This window comes from Felis catus, chromosome C1 (genome assembly GCF_018350175.1).
Source record: "Felis catus isolate Fca126 chromosome C1, F.catus_Fca126_mat1.0, whole genome shotgun sequence".
Lineage (NCBI taxonomy): Eukaryota > Metazoa > Chordata > Mammalia > Carnivora > Felidae > Felis > Felis catus.
Genome location: NC_058375.1, coordinates 148,370,045 through 148,385,153, shown reverse-complemented (window position 1 = coordinate 148,385,153; position 15,109 = coordinate 148,370,045). Strand labels below are relative to the sequence as shown.

The window sequence follows — 15,109 nt, the reverse complement described above, 5'->3', positions numbered from 1 at the left end:
TTAAATAAAGGGGGAGATAAACTGCGCATGACCCCAGGCATCACATTGTTTATAGTTTGTTTGGGCTCTTCTAAGCCAGGGAAAACATATGTGCCTTATATCTCCTCTCAAATATCCCTGAGCTCTGGGCACACAGAGTTCCCCTTCTTGTGAAACTTGACTCCAGAAAGTCCTTTCTTCTTAGTCTTAAAAAATTAAACAGGCTGGAAAAGTATACACTGATGTGTTAACAATGGTTATCTTTGAGGAATTATAGGGCAATTCCCAGTCATTTGCTTTACTTTGCCTATCAGTATTTTTCTAAAATTTTCCTTTTACAATGAGCAGACAGAAGTAATATAATAATTAAACCCAAGGATGGACTCTGCTGGCATTCCAGCCGGAAGGAAGACACATAATTGAGATATTGGTCATAAATGTTGCTTTAGAATAAAAAAAAAGAGCCAGTGACTTTTTTTTTTGTCAGATCAATTATCATTGGGCCACATGACAGGCATTTTATAGTGTGGTCAGGGCAGAGTGTTTTGTTTTGTTTTTCTTTCAACATTAGAACCAAAAGGAAACTTAAGAGGCCACCAACGTTAGTAGTTTTCTTCCAGATAACTACTGGAAGTACTGGGTGTGTTTAGTGTTGACTAAAACAGATCAACCACATTCAAGAGATTACAGGTAGGACAACAATTTGGCAAGGTACTTAAAGTCAAACATAAGGTGAAGGGGTGAGAAAGGAAACAAGTTAATTCTTACCTAACAGAAATGTGGGCAAGTAGCCAAGGTGAGACAGGGCAAGATGGCAAGTCGAGACTGAGGAGATGAAGCCCCAGAGTTGACTGTTGCTCTGCAGGCATGAGAGTGACCCCTGTGGGGGTGGGACAGGAGGGGACTGGTGGCACTAGCTTTTTACCTGATCATCTTCAGGCTTATCTCCATACTTTAGAGGTTGCATTTTTTTTTTCTCATCACTTAAAAAATTGTGGTAAACTACGCAGAACAAAATTTACTATTTCAGCCATTTTTTTTTCTTAATTTTTTTTTAACGTTATTTATTTTTGAGACAGAGAGAGACAGAGCATGAACAGGGGAGGAGACACAGAATCTGAAACAGGCTCCAGGCTCTGAGCTGTCAGCACAGAGCCCGACGCGGGGCTCAAACTCACGGACCGCGAGATCATGACCTGAGCCGAAGTTGGACGCTTAACCGACTGAGCCACCCAGGCGCCCCTATTTCAGCCATTTTTAAGTGTACACTTCAGTGGCATCAGATACATTTGCATGGTTATGCAACCATCCCTACCATTCATCTTCAGAACTTCTTCATCACATCAAACTGAAGCTCTGTATCCTTTAGACAATAACTCCTCACTCCCTCCTCCCCACTGCCAGCCTCCAGCAACCACCATTCTACCTTCCGTCTCTATGAATTCTGACTACTTCAGGTGTCGCAGAGAAGTGGACTCAGGCAGTATATTTGTCCTTTTGTGTCTGGCTTATTTCATTTAGCATAATGTCTTCAAGGGTTACTCCTGTTGTGATATGTGTCAGAATCCCTTTCCTTTTTAAGACTGAATAATATCCCACTGACTGTGTATGTACCACAATTTGTTTATCTTTTCATTTGGATAGGCCCATAGGATAATAGACATTTGGGTTGCTTCCACCTTTTAACTATCATGAGTAACGCTGCTATAAACACTGGTGTACAAACATCTATTCAAATCCCTGCTTTTAATTATTTGGGGTATATCCCACAAGTGGGATTGCTGGATCATGTGATAATTCTATGTTTAATTTTTTTGAGGAACTGCCATATTGTTTTTTTATGGTGGCTGTAACATTTAACGTTTCCACCAGTAATGCACAAGGGTTAGGGGTTACATTTTAACTAAGTATTTAACGGAGATAGATCCTAAAAGTTCCGCTCAATTGCTTTTTAGGAGGGGCTTGTTGCAGATCAGAATGAATGGGAGACTGTCCCTGGGGCCTGTTGGCCATCTGGGAACTGATCTGGGAAAGTTGAGGGGGAAAAAATTGACAGGATTGAGAAGGAAGTGGAAATGACTCTGGCAAAGACCATAGGCTTAGGGAAGTTGCCCATAATTATTAAATTACAGATGTACAGGTTTGGGGGAGTAGCAAGACTGTATAGCAACTCTTGAATATACAACAAGAGAATCAAGTTCTCTCCTACGCCCCACTCCCTCAATCAGGAACAGGAACACCTTAATGTAGAAGGACTTGGGGGTTGTCAGTGGAGAGTCTATAAAGAGTCTTCCATCAGAACTGATCAGACTGTAAGTAAAATGGTCAAGTTCCAAACGCCCTAATTTTTTCCTGTAAATTTTGTATCAAGGGCAATAGGAAGATTTTATTTTCAAACTGGAACTAGAAATAAGTAGGAATATCTTTCCAGAGTACAACCTACAACCAGCTGTCTTTCAGGCTGGCATCGGAACTTTGGGGAAGCTTTGGAATTTTCATCTTAGTTTTTTAAAAAAGATAGGGTTTCTAAAGAGAAAGGTGTTTCTTGCCAGATTTATTAGGATAAGAGAATCCAGGGTAGCCCCAGAAGAGAAAGAATTTAAGGCCAGTATATGTAAAAGGATTCTGCCTTGCTGTGACTCCATCATAGAAGGGACAACACACTGAACTTGAAAAGCAGATCAATAGAAACTACTCCATTGAGAATTTACCTTCATCCTGGGTAGTTGTGACCTCAGAACCTATAGTTTTAGTTTCAGAGAAAACACAAAAGAAGTATGATAAAAATCTTCATGACTGGAACTAGGAGAGAAATTCTAGATGCAAGAAAATCAGCGGCGGCACGTTTTGTTTTAGAGCCTGAAGTTAGGTAGTGTTAGCAGACTGGAGCTCTTCCATTCATCTTTCCAGGGTGTTAACTTCCAACTTGAATGTTGGCACTTTGATTTCCACACCCCGTTAAGCAAAATGCTTAAAACAAAACATTCAGCTCCAGTCAATGAGATTCAAGGATACTCCTACAGCGATGTTAATCTACAGAACAGGAGAAACCTTTTTAGATTTGCAGATGCCTTTGATAGTTTCCACTCCCCCAGGATCCCATTTCACATACATCTCACTAACTTTGGCAATGGTGACACATCTGGCAACTTGAAAAGTGGCTCCAACTTTAACTAGGTTTCAACATTCCATCCCCCTCCACACCATAACCCAACCTTGTTACTCATGCTTTAACTGGATACTTTCATGTCCAGAGAAGCTTCACAACTATTGCCAAATTTAACTTCCATAACTGTCTAAAGAATTATATTTGGCAGTATCATTCTCTCTCATTCCTTGCCTTAAAAAAAAAAAAAAGATTAAATGAGCAACCATAAATCTCAGAGGAGCTGCATGACTTCTAAAAGTTCAAACAGCCTTTAAGGAGTTGATGGAACTTGGTCTGAGACCGGTTCTCCCAGATTTTTAGTTTAGAGAGCTTTTGGGGTTACAAAACCCCTTTTCACAAATCAAAACCACACTCAGATACCACCTCACGCCAGTCAGAGTGGCTAAAATCAGGAGACTATAGATGCTGGAGAGGATGTGGAGAAACGGGAACCCTCTTGCACTGTTGGTGGGAATGCAAACTGGTGCAGCCACTCTGGAAAAGTGTGGAGGTTCCTCAAAAAACTAAAAATCGACCTACCCTATGACCCAGCAGTAGCACTGCTAGGAATTTACCCAAGGGATACAGGAGTGCTGATGCATAGGGGCACTTGTACCCCAATGTTTATAGCAGCACTCTCAACAATAGCTAAATTATGGAAAGAGCCTAAATGTCCATCAACTGATGAATGGATAAAGAAGCTGTGGTTTATATACACAATGGAGTACTACGTGGCAATGCGAAAGAATGAAATATGGCCTTTTGTAGCAACGTGGATGGAACTGGAGAGTGTGATGCTAAGTGAAATAAGCCATACAGAGAAAGACAGATACCATATGTTTTCACTCTTATGTGGATCCTGAAAAACTTGACAGAAACCCATGGGGGAGGGGAAGGAAAAAAAAAAAAAAGAGGTTATAGTGGGAGAGAGCCAAAGCATAAGAGACTCTTGAAAACTGAGAACAAACTGAGGGTTGATGGGGGGGTGGGAGGGAGGGAAGTGTAGGTGATGGGCATTGAGGAGGGCATCTTTTGGGATGATCACTGGGTGTTGTATGGAAACCAATTTGACAATAAATTTCATATATTAAAAAAAATAAAAAAACAAAAAAACAAAAGAAAACAAAAAAGCGCAAAACCCCTTTTCTGCAGGAATATCATGTTGTATGACCTGTCACCAGGCAATATGAATTCTCTCATCATGTAGGGCTGGAAGAGGCAGGAAGGGCTGACTGGAGAGGTAGGGAGGGAAGGAAAAAAGTAGTGGGAGAGAGGTCTGTGTGCAGGGAGGAGTTGGAAATAGTGGAAGAGGAAAATTTTAGGCTGCTTGCCACTTAGATTCATACAATTCCAAGCTTTGGGGGATTGTTTTTCAATCTCCCAAATCTCAAACCCTAGGTTGATTTTAAAGTGGGTCATCCAGAGATAAATAACATATGGATAGAAATTTCTTACCATGTTTCAGTGGTTGATGAGATCCTATGAATAGGACTGCCCTCTTTCTGTCTTAGACTTTTAAATTCTTGCATTGGTATGAGAATTAACATGGGTTCTTGAAACTAGACATATTTCTAGTTGAGTGCATGAATGAATGTTACTAAAATGCAGAAGACATGACCCTCATTTCTGCTAGTGTATTTCTTCTGGCTAATTGTGTATTGTTGGGTCTTCATGACAATACATATTATGAGGGGAATCATAATGCATGTGAAAATCCATCAGCAGATACCTGTACTTACATCACTACATCTTTTATATATCCTAATTTTTATATGAGGCTATAGGGTTTATGCATTTGTCATTAAAAAATTAAGGTATAACTTATCTACAGTAAAATATACCCTTTTAGTGTACTGTTCCATGACTTTCCATAAGTATGTATAGTCTGTGACCAAAATCAAGAGACAGAACCCTCACCCCCCCAAATTCCCTCCTGTCCCTTTGTGGTCAACTGCTCCTCTCATCCCCAGCTCCTGACAACCACTGATCTCAGCAGATCTAGTTTTCTAAAAGGCATTGGTCTTTCCACTCCAAGTTGACCTTTCTTATAAAATCTTATTATGCTTCAGGCTGAACTATGGATTCAGGGAGGATTTTTCTTCGTGGTAAGAAAACACATGGGTCCTTCTAACTACCATATTCAAGATAGTCATACACAGGGATCTTGGGACTTGATTTTGTTGCTGGCCTCTTATCCTTTGCCTGGGATTCTGAGTGATGTCCTGTAGGATACCTGCTTAGGGATAGAAGCTAACACTTATGAGGGCTAATTGCATCTGGCTCTGCTGTACTTTGCATATAACTTCATTTTCTTCTCACAGGATCTCAAGGAAGCGCATACTATGAACCACATTCCCATTTACAGATGGGGAAACTGAGGCACAGAAAAGGGAAGATCTCCCAAGGACACATAGCTAGTGAGTGACAGAGGCAGCAGGAGACCCATTTGATGTCTTGTGTCAGACCTGTTCTACCCAGTAACCTGTGCAGTCTTAGCCACAGTCCTATGACAGTAAACATTGAACTAAGTATTAAAGGTGTTTTTTTTTTTTAAATAGGTATAGTTGCTGTTAAAACAGCACATCAGCTCAATGTTTTCTTATGATTTACGAATACAACTTGTTACTCCTGTTGATTTTTCTTTTGTTTTCTTTTTTGTTTACCTTTTATTTATTTATTTTGAGAGAGACAGAAACCTTGCAAGTGGGGGAGGGGCAGAGAGGGAGGGAGAGAGAGAATCCCAAGCAGGCTCTGCCCTGTCAGTGCAGAGCCCGATGTCAGGCTCAAACCCACGAAACCATGAGATCATGACCTGAGCCGAAACCAAGAGTCAGATGCTTAACTGACTGAGCCACCCAGGCGCCCCTTGATTTTTCTTTTAATCTGTGAAATAAGGAAGTAATATTTTTAACGGAAAGGAAAAGAACTCTTGTATGTAATAGACATAAGCATATATGTCTATAAAAAGCAATATAGACTCTGGCACTGTTACCTGATATAGTATAGCATCATCAACCTAGCATAGCATAATCAACCTCTATTGACCACTCTCTTTAAACATTTTATTTGGGGTTAACATATATTCTAGGGGAATGTGTCCATTCCATCTAGTTCCACTTACAAGTGTGGACATGCTCTGGCCCCTCAGGAAGAGGCGGATAGTGGGCAGGTGCAGGAGAATGTGAGACGCAGAAGTAGGCAGGTTGTGTTGCCCTGGCAGGGCACCATCCATCCCTGCCCTTCTTCTAAAGCTAGGAAGGCAAAGAGTTGCTTATGACCTCACCTCAAGTCAATTTGTAGGAGAACCAAGCCCCCCACCTTAGAGGCTTTGTAGCTGTAGCCTATAATCAAGATCGTGCCTTGTCCTGGGGCACCAGGTTGGCTCAGTTGGTACAGCCTGTGACTCCTGATCGTGAGTTTGAGCTGCATGTTGGGTATAGAGATTACAAAAAAAAAAAAAAAAAAAAAAAAAAGATCTTGCCATGTACCATCTGCCTTATTACACCCCATGGACTTCATACACACACATTTTTATTTCGCTGTCATAAAACCAGTGCTACTAACCAGAACAGAGTGCAAACAGATTACTAGGTGCCAGGCATCGTTCTAAGAACTTCATATGTAGAAATTCCTCTGTTTCACACAACAGCCCTGTGAGGTATATACTCTTCCTTGCCTCCATTTTACAAATGACTTCTCTAAGGCACAGGGTAAGTAATTTGGTCAAGGTCAAATCGACCTTGGGAGTGGAGAAGTCACTACCAAATGGGGGCCCTAGAGGCCTAGCTGCTCAGTTTATGCTCCAGTCTTTTCCAGATCCCTGATTTTGACGACAATAGTCTTCCTTCTATAAATTATGCAATCCTGTCCCTTCAATTAATGTGAAAGCAGCAGAAAGAGTGGTTATTCACAGACTTAAATGCAAGTATCTGCCCTCTGGAAGTAGAATAAGGACCCTCACTTCATTCACCCACAAAATGTAAAAACAAACTAGTAAATCCAAATCAAACCCCTGTCGATCTGGTAAGAGTTTTCTGAGTTTCTGGAGGTACTTAGAAGAAATACATAACATAGAAACAAAAATGGCAATGGCCAACCACCTTCATAAAAAAATTTTACTGGATAAACCCAGTGCCTAATCTTCCTCCAGCCCTTAGCCATGCAACCCTCCACCACCCACCTTCACTTGAAATCAAATATTTCCTTATGGAGGGGAGAAAGATAAAAAACTTCTGAATTTCTATTACATAAGCTGCTTTTTTACAAAAACATGGCAGAGTAAAACTGTGCCAATTTGGTATCATGATGCTTGCCTCATTTTCTATCTTATCTTTGAAAAGGTTTATTAAATAGACATTAGGAATTTGGGAGAAACAACTTTTCTCACCAAAACCTCTTCGTGTTCCTTGGACCGAGAGCAGATTCTCTCATAGGACATCAGATCTCTGAGCTGGGTAGAGGCTCAGTGGTCAGTGCTCGTTCACCCATGCAGACTGGTGTGTTGGATAAGTACTGACTGGGCGCATCCTGTGAGGGGCCTCACCCATGGCTCACCTTCTCCAGTGTGTCGTTCAGGGTATCCATTGCCTGCAGTTTGGCAATATTTGCAATGGCGCTGTAAAGATGAGACAAAATTTCATATAGGATGGGAAAACTTTCGTACTAAGGAGGCTAAATGATTTATACAAGGGGCTATCTACTTGGCCTTTAAGTCTTTACACTTGCTTGGTAATATCTAGAAGGCAAAAAATTCTGCTTCTGTGTGCCCATGTGCTACAAAAATCTTTGTAGGTCAAATTATTCTTACTAGTGTATTTAATTTTTTTTAATGTTTATTTATTTTTGAGAGCAGGGACAGAGAGAGAGGGAGACCCAGAATCCGAAGCAGACTCCAGGCTCTGAGCTGTCAGCACAGAGCCTGACACGGGGCTCGAACTCACGGACTGTGAGATCATGGCCTGAGCTGAAGTCGGCTGCTTAACTGACTGAACCACCCAGGTGCCCTTTTACTAGTGTATTTTTGTTTTACCTTTCTATTGAAGTATATAGCCTGGTGAATATTCACAACTAGTTAAACCAGCTGCCCTCGAGGATAACTGTTTCCCTGACTTGTAGCCCTGTAGATTAGTTCTGAGTGTTTCTGTACTTTATACAATGAATCACACAGCAAATACTCCTTTGTGTCCGGCTTCTTTTTCTCAGGCCAATTTATTTTGTAGGAGAGCATCAGTTAGGGCTCAGCCTGCAGTACAATTTCTTGATGGAAACTGTACTTGGCATTTTTTTTTTCTGGATGTTTTGTGTTGGTTAGAAGTTATTAGGAAATGGACATAGATCGATGATGCTCAGAAATTTATTTTCTATGATACATTTTGCAAAAGCCATTCTCCAAGACGTAAGGAGGGATGTCTGTCCATGAAAATGAGGCCCTCGTATCTCATGCATACACTCACAAAGCGATGACAACAGCAGAGGTGAATTTAGGGTGGAGCTAATGAAGCTTCAGCTTCAGGCCTCCCCCTGAACAGGCTCCTTCTCCCTCAGAGGGTTCCTAGCCATTCATAGCTATAATGTTTTACTATTTTCCTTTAAAATGGCTCCCAAATCCTACACATATCAGGCCTCACATACCTATATCTGTTGCTGGTGAATAGGGCAAGAGAGAGTGAGCTACCTCTTGCTGTTTACGTTTTGAAGTGGTCCCATTCTCATCTTTTAATGACTCTTAGGCAACGATTGAGATTTTTAAGAGGGTTCCAATCTCCACTTTATTACTCTCTAGTCAACTCTTCCCACATCATTCAGCTGACGACACAGTTAAGTCCCCATTTTCTGAAGTGTAGGGAAATAAATGACTTGTCCACTGGCTGCCAACTGGATGATATATCTAAGCAAACACTTTTATTTTATTATTATTTTTTTTTGTGAGAGAGATAGAGACAGTGTGAGCAGGGGAGGGGCAAAGGGAAAGGGAGAGGGAGAATCTCAAGTAGGTCCCATGCCCAGTGTGGAGCCCGACACGGGGCTCGATCTCACGACAGTAAGATCACAACCTGAGCTGAAATCCGAATTGGTTGCTCAACCACCTGAGCCACCTAGGTGCCCCTAAGCCATGACTTTTTAGTTGTTCCTGAGCCCCTGGCCCAGGCATGTTAACCAGGTCACAATATACAGGGCTTATGCCTGAATCAGGTTCTGGTTACAGAATAAAGCCAGCTTTCAATTTCAAGTGATTTCTCTATTCTAAGAACTGTCCTAGATGTTGGGTCCGGAGATGAATGAAATGTGACCCCCACTGTTGAGGATTTATAGCATTGGCTTTCATTATGTGATAGTTATTTTCTGATAGCAGAAGAAACAAAAACGTACTGGTAATGGGGCAAATGAGCCTTTCGTTTTAAAGTGGCACAAATCTTCAAAAAAATTCTTTCCCAGAAATTGGGAAGAAAACTTCAAAAGTGATTTAAAGATGGGCACCTGGGAGGCTCAGTAGGTCAAACATTCAACTCTTGATTTTGGCTCAGGTCACCATCTCACAGTTGTGATACTGAGCCCCAAGTCAGGCTCTGCGCTGGGTGTGGGGCCTGCCTGAGAGTCTCTCTCTTCCTCTGCCCCTCCCCCACTCATTCTCTCTTAAAAAAAGAGAGTGAATTAAAGATAATTTTACATGAAACAGCCACAGAAATTACACAGTCTATTTCCCTCTGCATTCTCTTTCTGGGACTACTACCATTATAATTCTTTAGGATACATCTTGAATGCCCTCCAATTGATTTCTTTTTGAATCGCTTATTGAGTCATCTATGGAAACCATCTTGAAATTGTCCCTGAAGTGCCCTCATTACCTACTTGGAGGAGCCAGTTTTGCAGGTCTCTTTCTTTTGGAACACATTTTCTTTAACCACAGTACACAGTGGTTAGGCCATTTGAGCGCCTGACCAGCCCACAGCTCTCTGCTTCGCTCTGGGAATTGTGCCTTCTGTCAAGGTTACAGGGGAATGAGCAGGGAGAAACTACCCTCAGTATCTATATGCCTTCTGGCCGTGCCAAATATAGTGGCCATTATTTTCTAAATAATTGAGTGATGGATTTAAAACAAAACCAAAAAAAAAAAAAAAAAAGAAAAGAAAAGAAAAAAGAAACCCACCTCATTTATTTTTAATTCAGAAGATTTGCTACAGCAGAAAGCATATTATGAAACTAGGGCCAGCCTAGGGACACTATTTTAAAGGCTAATGTGAAAATAGGCTAAAGGAACATGAGTCAGGTTTAGATGAAGTCAGGATTGTGCTTTTTAAGTATAAGGACAAGGCAGCTGGGCTGGCTGCAGAGAGAAGGAGGAGGGTGAGGGGGTCCAGAATCTTCTAGAAGGTAGTCACCTTTTACCTGAATGTGCCTTTCATCTTTATCCCCCAACACCACCCCTCCTGGGCTGGCTGCCTTTAACCCTGTTCAGCAAAGGTGTAGGAAGAGTTGGTTTGTCCTAAAATGCAGGGAGGCCTCTGACTTCTGGAAGCAGAGTCACTCAAAACTCCTTGAAGTGATGAAAGAGAAGAAGTCAGGCAATCCCTACCTTGTTTTCTCTAATCCCGTTTTTTTGGTGTGTCTGTCCAAGACGCCAATTTCTTGTTTTTTGGAAATTCGCATTCCTCCGGCTTTTACTATACAAAATAAGCATCAACACAGAGTCATGGTTAGAATAGAAAGAGTAGTCTTGCTTTGTTATTCAAGGTATGAATTTAGACTTGAAAAAAAATTTTAGAACTTAGTTTCTGAAGATCTAAGCTTTTATCTAAAATAACACAATAAAACGTTACCCTGAATTGAAGAAAAAATATTGTGTCATGCAAACAAGGTGGGGAAGGGGAGAAGGGCTGAGGTCTGCTTTTTGATGTGCAGAGAGCAGGAACTGAGGCTAAAAAAAACAAGAGAGGTTTACACTTTTGGTTTGGGGAGGAGAATAACAACATACTCCCTTAGGTGTTTCACTGAAAAACATTTTTTCTTGTTATCAAACCAATTACATTCTTTATGATAGCAACAGACAATTACAATGTGACCCTCTTGTTTTCCCACAAGATTAAAGTTTGTGCAAGGCTTGCATTTTTTTTTTTCCCAACTAGAGCGTTCAAAAGCCAGATTCGGAGAGATGAGCCAAAAGTCAGGGCATGCAGTGGTAACAGGCATTTAATTCAAGAGAAATGCCTCTGATCCCACTGGATACCCACCTTCCATCCAGGACCCCAAACCTCTGATGTTGGCCAAGCTCAGAGGTTCTAATGAGTAATTAAACTACATTAATAATCCTGCCATTCAGGAGATCAATTAGTGTTAATTAGGCTACAGATGACCTAACAGCAATTCAAGTGTTTAACAATGTCAGATGAAATCAACTTTTGAAAAGGAACAACCCATTTCAGATTGCAAGTCAAAGCAAATACTTCTTTCTGTTCCCAGGAAATGTGCACATCTCAAATCTGACAAACTCAAATGAGAAAAAGCTAAATGGACATTGATTTGTTTGAACTTGTTAATTCTCTTTATGGAAACGCCAAATTGGCAATTTCTAAAACTAGTTCCAATAAAGTGAAAAATAAGGGAAACCCATTCTATTTCTCAATGCACTTGTGAATTTGACTTTACCCTTGTTCTTTAAAAATTATCACATATTTTGCTGATTTTGTAAAACACGCATAAGGCACACAATTCAAAAAGCACGAAGAGGTCTGCCGTCTCCCTCCTACCATTATTTCCAGCTCCCAGTTCATCTCCCTAGGTACTGCTAATGTTACATGTTTCCAATGTGTTTATCCAGATATTCTACATATCACGATTTTTAATGTTTTTAATTTTTATTTTCTTTTAATGTTTATTTATTTTGTGTGTGTGTGAGAGAGAGAGGGAGAGAGAGCAGGGAAGGGGCAGAGAGAGAGAGAGAGAGAGAGAGAGAGAGAGAGAGAGAGAGAGAAAATCCCAAAAGGCCCCATGCTGCCAGCACAGAGCCTGACCTAGGGCTGGACCCACAAACCTTGAGATCACAACCTGAGCTGAATCTGAGAGTCACTCAACCAGCTGAGCCACCTAGGTGCCCCATTGTGTTACTAATTAAAAAAAAATTTAATTAAAAGTTTTTTTAATGTGTATTTATTTTTGAAGGAGAGAGACACAGAGTGTGAGCCAGGGAGGGGCAGAGAGAGATGGAGACAAAGAATTGGAAGCAGGCTCCAGGCTCCAGGCTCCGAGCTGTCATCACAGAGCTGGATGCAAGGCTCGAAGCACAAGATCATGACCCGAGATGAAGTCGGACACTTAACCGACTGAGCCACTCAGGCACCCCATCATATTACTATTTTTTTTTAAATATGAAATTTATTGTCAAATTGGTTTCCATATAACACCCAGTGCTCATCCCAACAGGTGCCCTCCTCAATACCCATCACCCACCCTCCCCTCCCTCCCACCCCCCATCAGCCCTCAGTTTGTTCTCAGTTTTTAAGAGTCTCTTATGTTTTGGCTCCCTCCTTGTCTAACCTTTTTTTTTTTTTCTCCTTCCCCTCCCCCATGGTCTTCTGTTAAGTTTCTCAGGATCCACATAAGAGTGAGAACATATGGTATCTGTCTTTCTCTGTATGGCTTATTTCACTTAGCATCACACTCTCCAGTTCCATCCATGTTGCTACAAAAGGCCATATGTCATTCTTTCTCATTGCCACGTAGTATTCCATTGTGTATATGAACCACAATTTCTTTATCCATTCATCATATTACTATTTTTTAAATGGCAGCATAAGATACACATTGTTCTGCATCTTGTTTATATTTTTCACTCAATGATAAATTTTGGAGAAAATTCCCTATCTATCTATGTAGACATGTGTTGTTCTTTTTAACATCTACTTTAAAATTTCATTATATGAACATTCTGTGTTTACTTAACCAACTCCCAAATGTTGGACATTTTGGATGTTTCTAATTCATTGATGTCACAAATCATGCTGCAACAAATATTGCTTTATATGCATAATTTTGTGCAAGTGCAAGTATACCCGTGGGATAAATTCCTACAAGTGATCTTGTTCTACATGCATTTGGAATTTTGTTACATCTTGCCAAATTGCCCTTCCCAGAGGTTGTACCTGTTTACAATCTCAGGAGCTCTGATGACAATGCTCCTTTCCCCTACCTCCGGCAACAATGGGAGCTGGAAATGTTTGGTTTTGTCAACGAAGAAGTCAAAGAAAAAGATATCTTATTTTAATTTGCATTTCTTCTATTTTATTGAAGGTTGAGCTTGCTTCTGTGTGTTACAAGCCATTTGTATTTCCTTTTCATGAACTGCTCAAATTTTTGTCCATTTTTTTTTCTATTTGGCTTCTACTCTGTTCTATTAATCTCTTTACTGCAGTTCCAACTCTAGTTTAATGATGGTAGCAATATATATTTATTTATCAAAGAATAGTTAACACACAGTGATGGTAGCATTACATTTTAATGTCTGATAGAGTTAATACTTTTTTGCTGTTTCCTCTGCAGAATTTTACTAGCTATTCTGATTTAGTTTTCCATATGAACTTTATTAAAAAAATTTTTTTAACGTTTATTCATTTTTGAGAGAGACAGAGAGAGACAGAGCAGAGTGGCGACGGGCAGAGAGAGAAGGAGACACAGGATCCAAAGCAGGCTCCAGGCTCTGAGCTATCAGCGCAGAGCCCAGTGTAGGGCCCAAACCCACATACTGAGATCATGACCTGAGCCAAGTTTGGATGCTCAACCGACTGAGCCACCCAGGTGCCCCTCCATATGAACCTTAAAATCAGTTTGTCAATTCTTTCCTTAACAGTCCTGCTGGTATTTTTTTTTTAATGGTCTCACTTTAAATTTATAGATTTTTTTAAAGGGAAAGTTCGTATCTTTATATTCCTAGTGGCTGTCTATTTAGGAACATGGTATGCTTTTCCATTGTTTATATATTCTTTTGGGTCGCTCAGGAACTGGTTCACATAAGGGGCGCCTGGGTGGCTCAGTCGGTTGAGCATCCGACTTTGGCTCAGGTCATGATCTCACAGTCTGTGGGTTTGAGCCCTGCATCAGGCTCTGTGCTGACAGCTCAGAGCCTGGAGCCTGCTTCTGTTTCTGTGTCTCCCTCTCTCTCTGACCCTCCCCTGCACATGCTCTCTCTCTGTCGCAAAAATAAATAAAAACATTAAAAAAAAAAAAAAGGAACTGGTTCGCATAAATCTCACACATTTATTGTTAAGTTTAACCCCTAAGCATTTTATCTTTCTTGTTGCTGTTGCTATTGTAAATGGGGTGGATTCTTTAATGATAACTCTGACAGATTGTTGTTCTTATATCATTGATTTTATACCTAGATCTTATTGAATTCTTATTATTTATAATAGGTGTTTTTTTTTTTTTGGTGTATTCCCTTAGGTTTTTCGGGTAAAAAAATTATATAACTTGCAAAGAATTATATTACTTCCTGTCAAACAATGTTAGTCATGGTAGTTGACATCTTTGTTATCCTAATTTTTTTTTAATTTTTTTTAACGTTTATTTATTTTTGAGACAGAGAGAGGCAGAGCATGAACGGGGGAGGGTCAGAGAGAGAGGGAGACACAGAATCGGAAGCAGGCTCCAGGCTCTGGGCCATCATCAGCCCAGAGCCCGACGCGGGACTCAAACTCACGGACCGTGAGATCATGACCTGAGCTGAAGTCGGACGCTTAACCGACTGAGCCACCCAGGTGCCCCTGTTATCCTAATTTTTAAGAGATTGCTTTTCATGTTTTTCCACTTAGGTGGACACACACACACGCACACATACACACAGATATATATGTATATATATTTATATATTTTTTCATATTAAGGAAATACTCTTACTATTTCATTGGGCTTAAAAATTACAAATATCTTTTTAGCATTCATGGATATGACCCATGGTTTTTGTTCTTAATGTGGTTAATTATATTAACAGAT

The 15,109-nt window shown here is 40.5% G+C and overlaps 1 protein-coding gene across 8 annotated transcripts in view; it reads right to left on the bottom strand.

Moving 5' to 3' along the window:
- Window positions 1–15,109, bottom strand: part of DAPL1 (death associated protein like 1) — a 114,548-nt gene that overhangs the window by 27,590 nt on the left and 71,849 nt on the right. For 3 of the 8 annotated variants that reach the window (XM_045033848.1, XM_045033850.1, XM_045033851.1), the window contains exons 2-3: window positions 10,701–10,788; window positions 7,682–7,742 (exon numbers count right to left, since the gene is read on the bottom strand). In XM_045033848.1, coding sequence (XP_044889783.1) covers window positions 7,682–7,742; window positions 10,701–10,788 — 149 coding nt within the window. The other 5 variants (XM_045033852.1, XM_023259348.2, XM_045033849.1 and 2 more) reach the window with 4 other exon arrangements.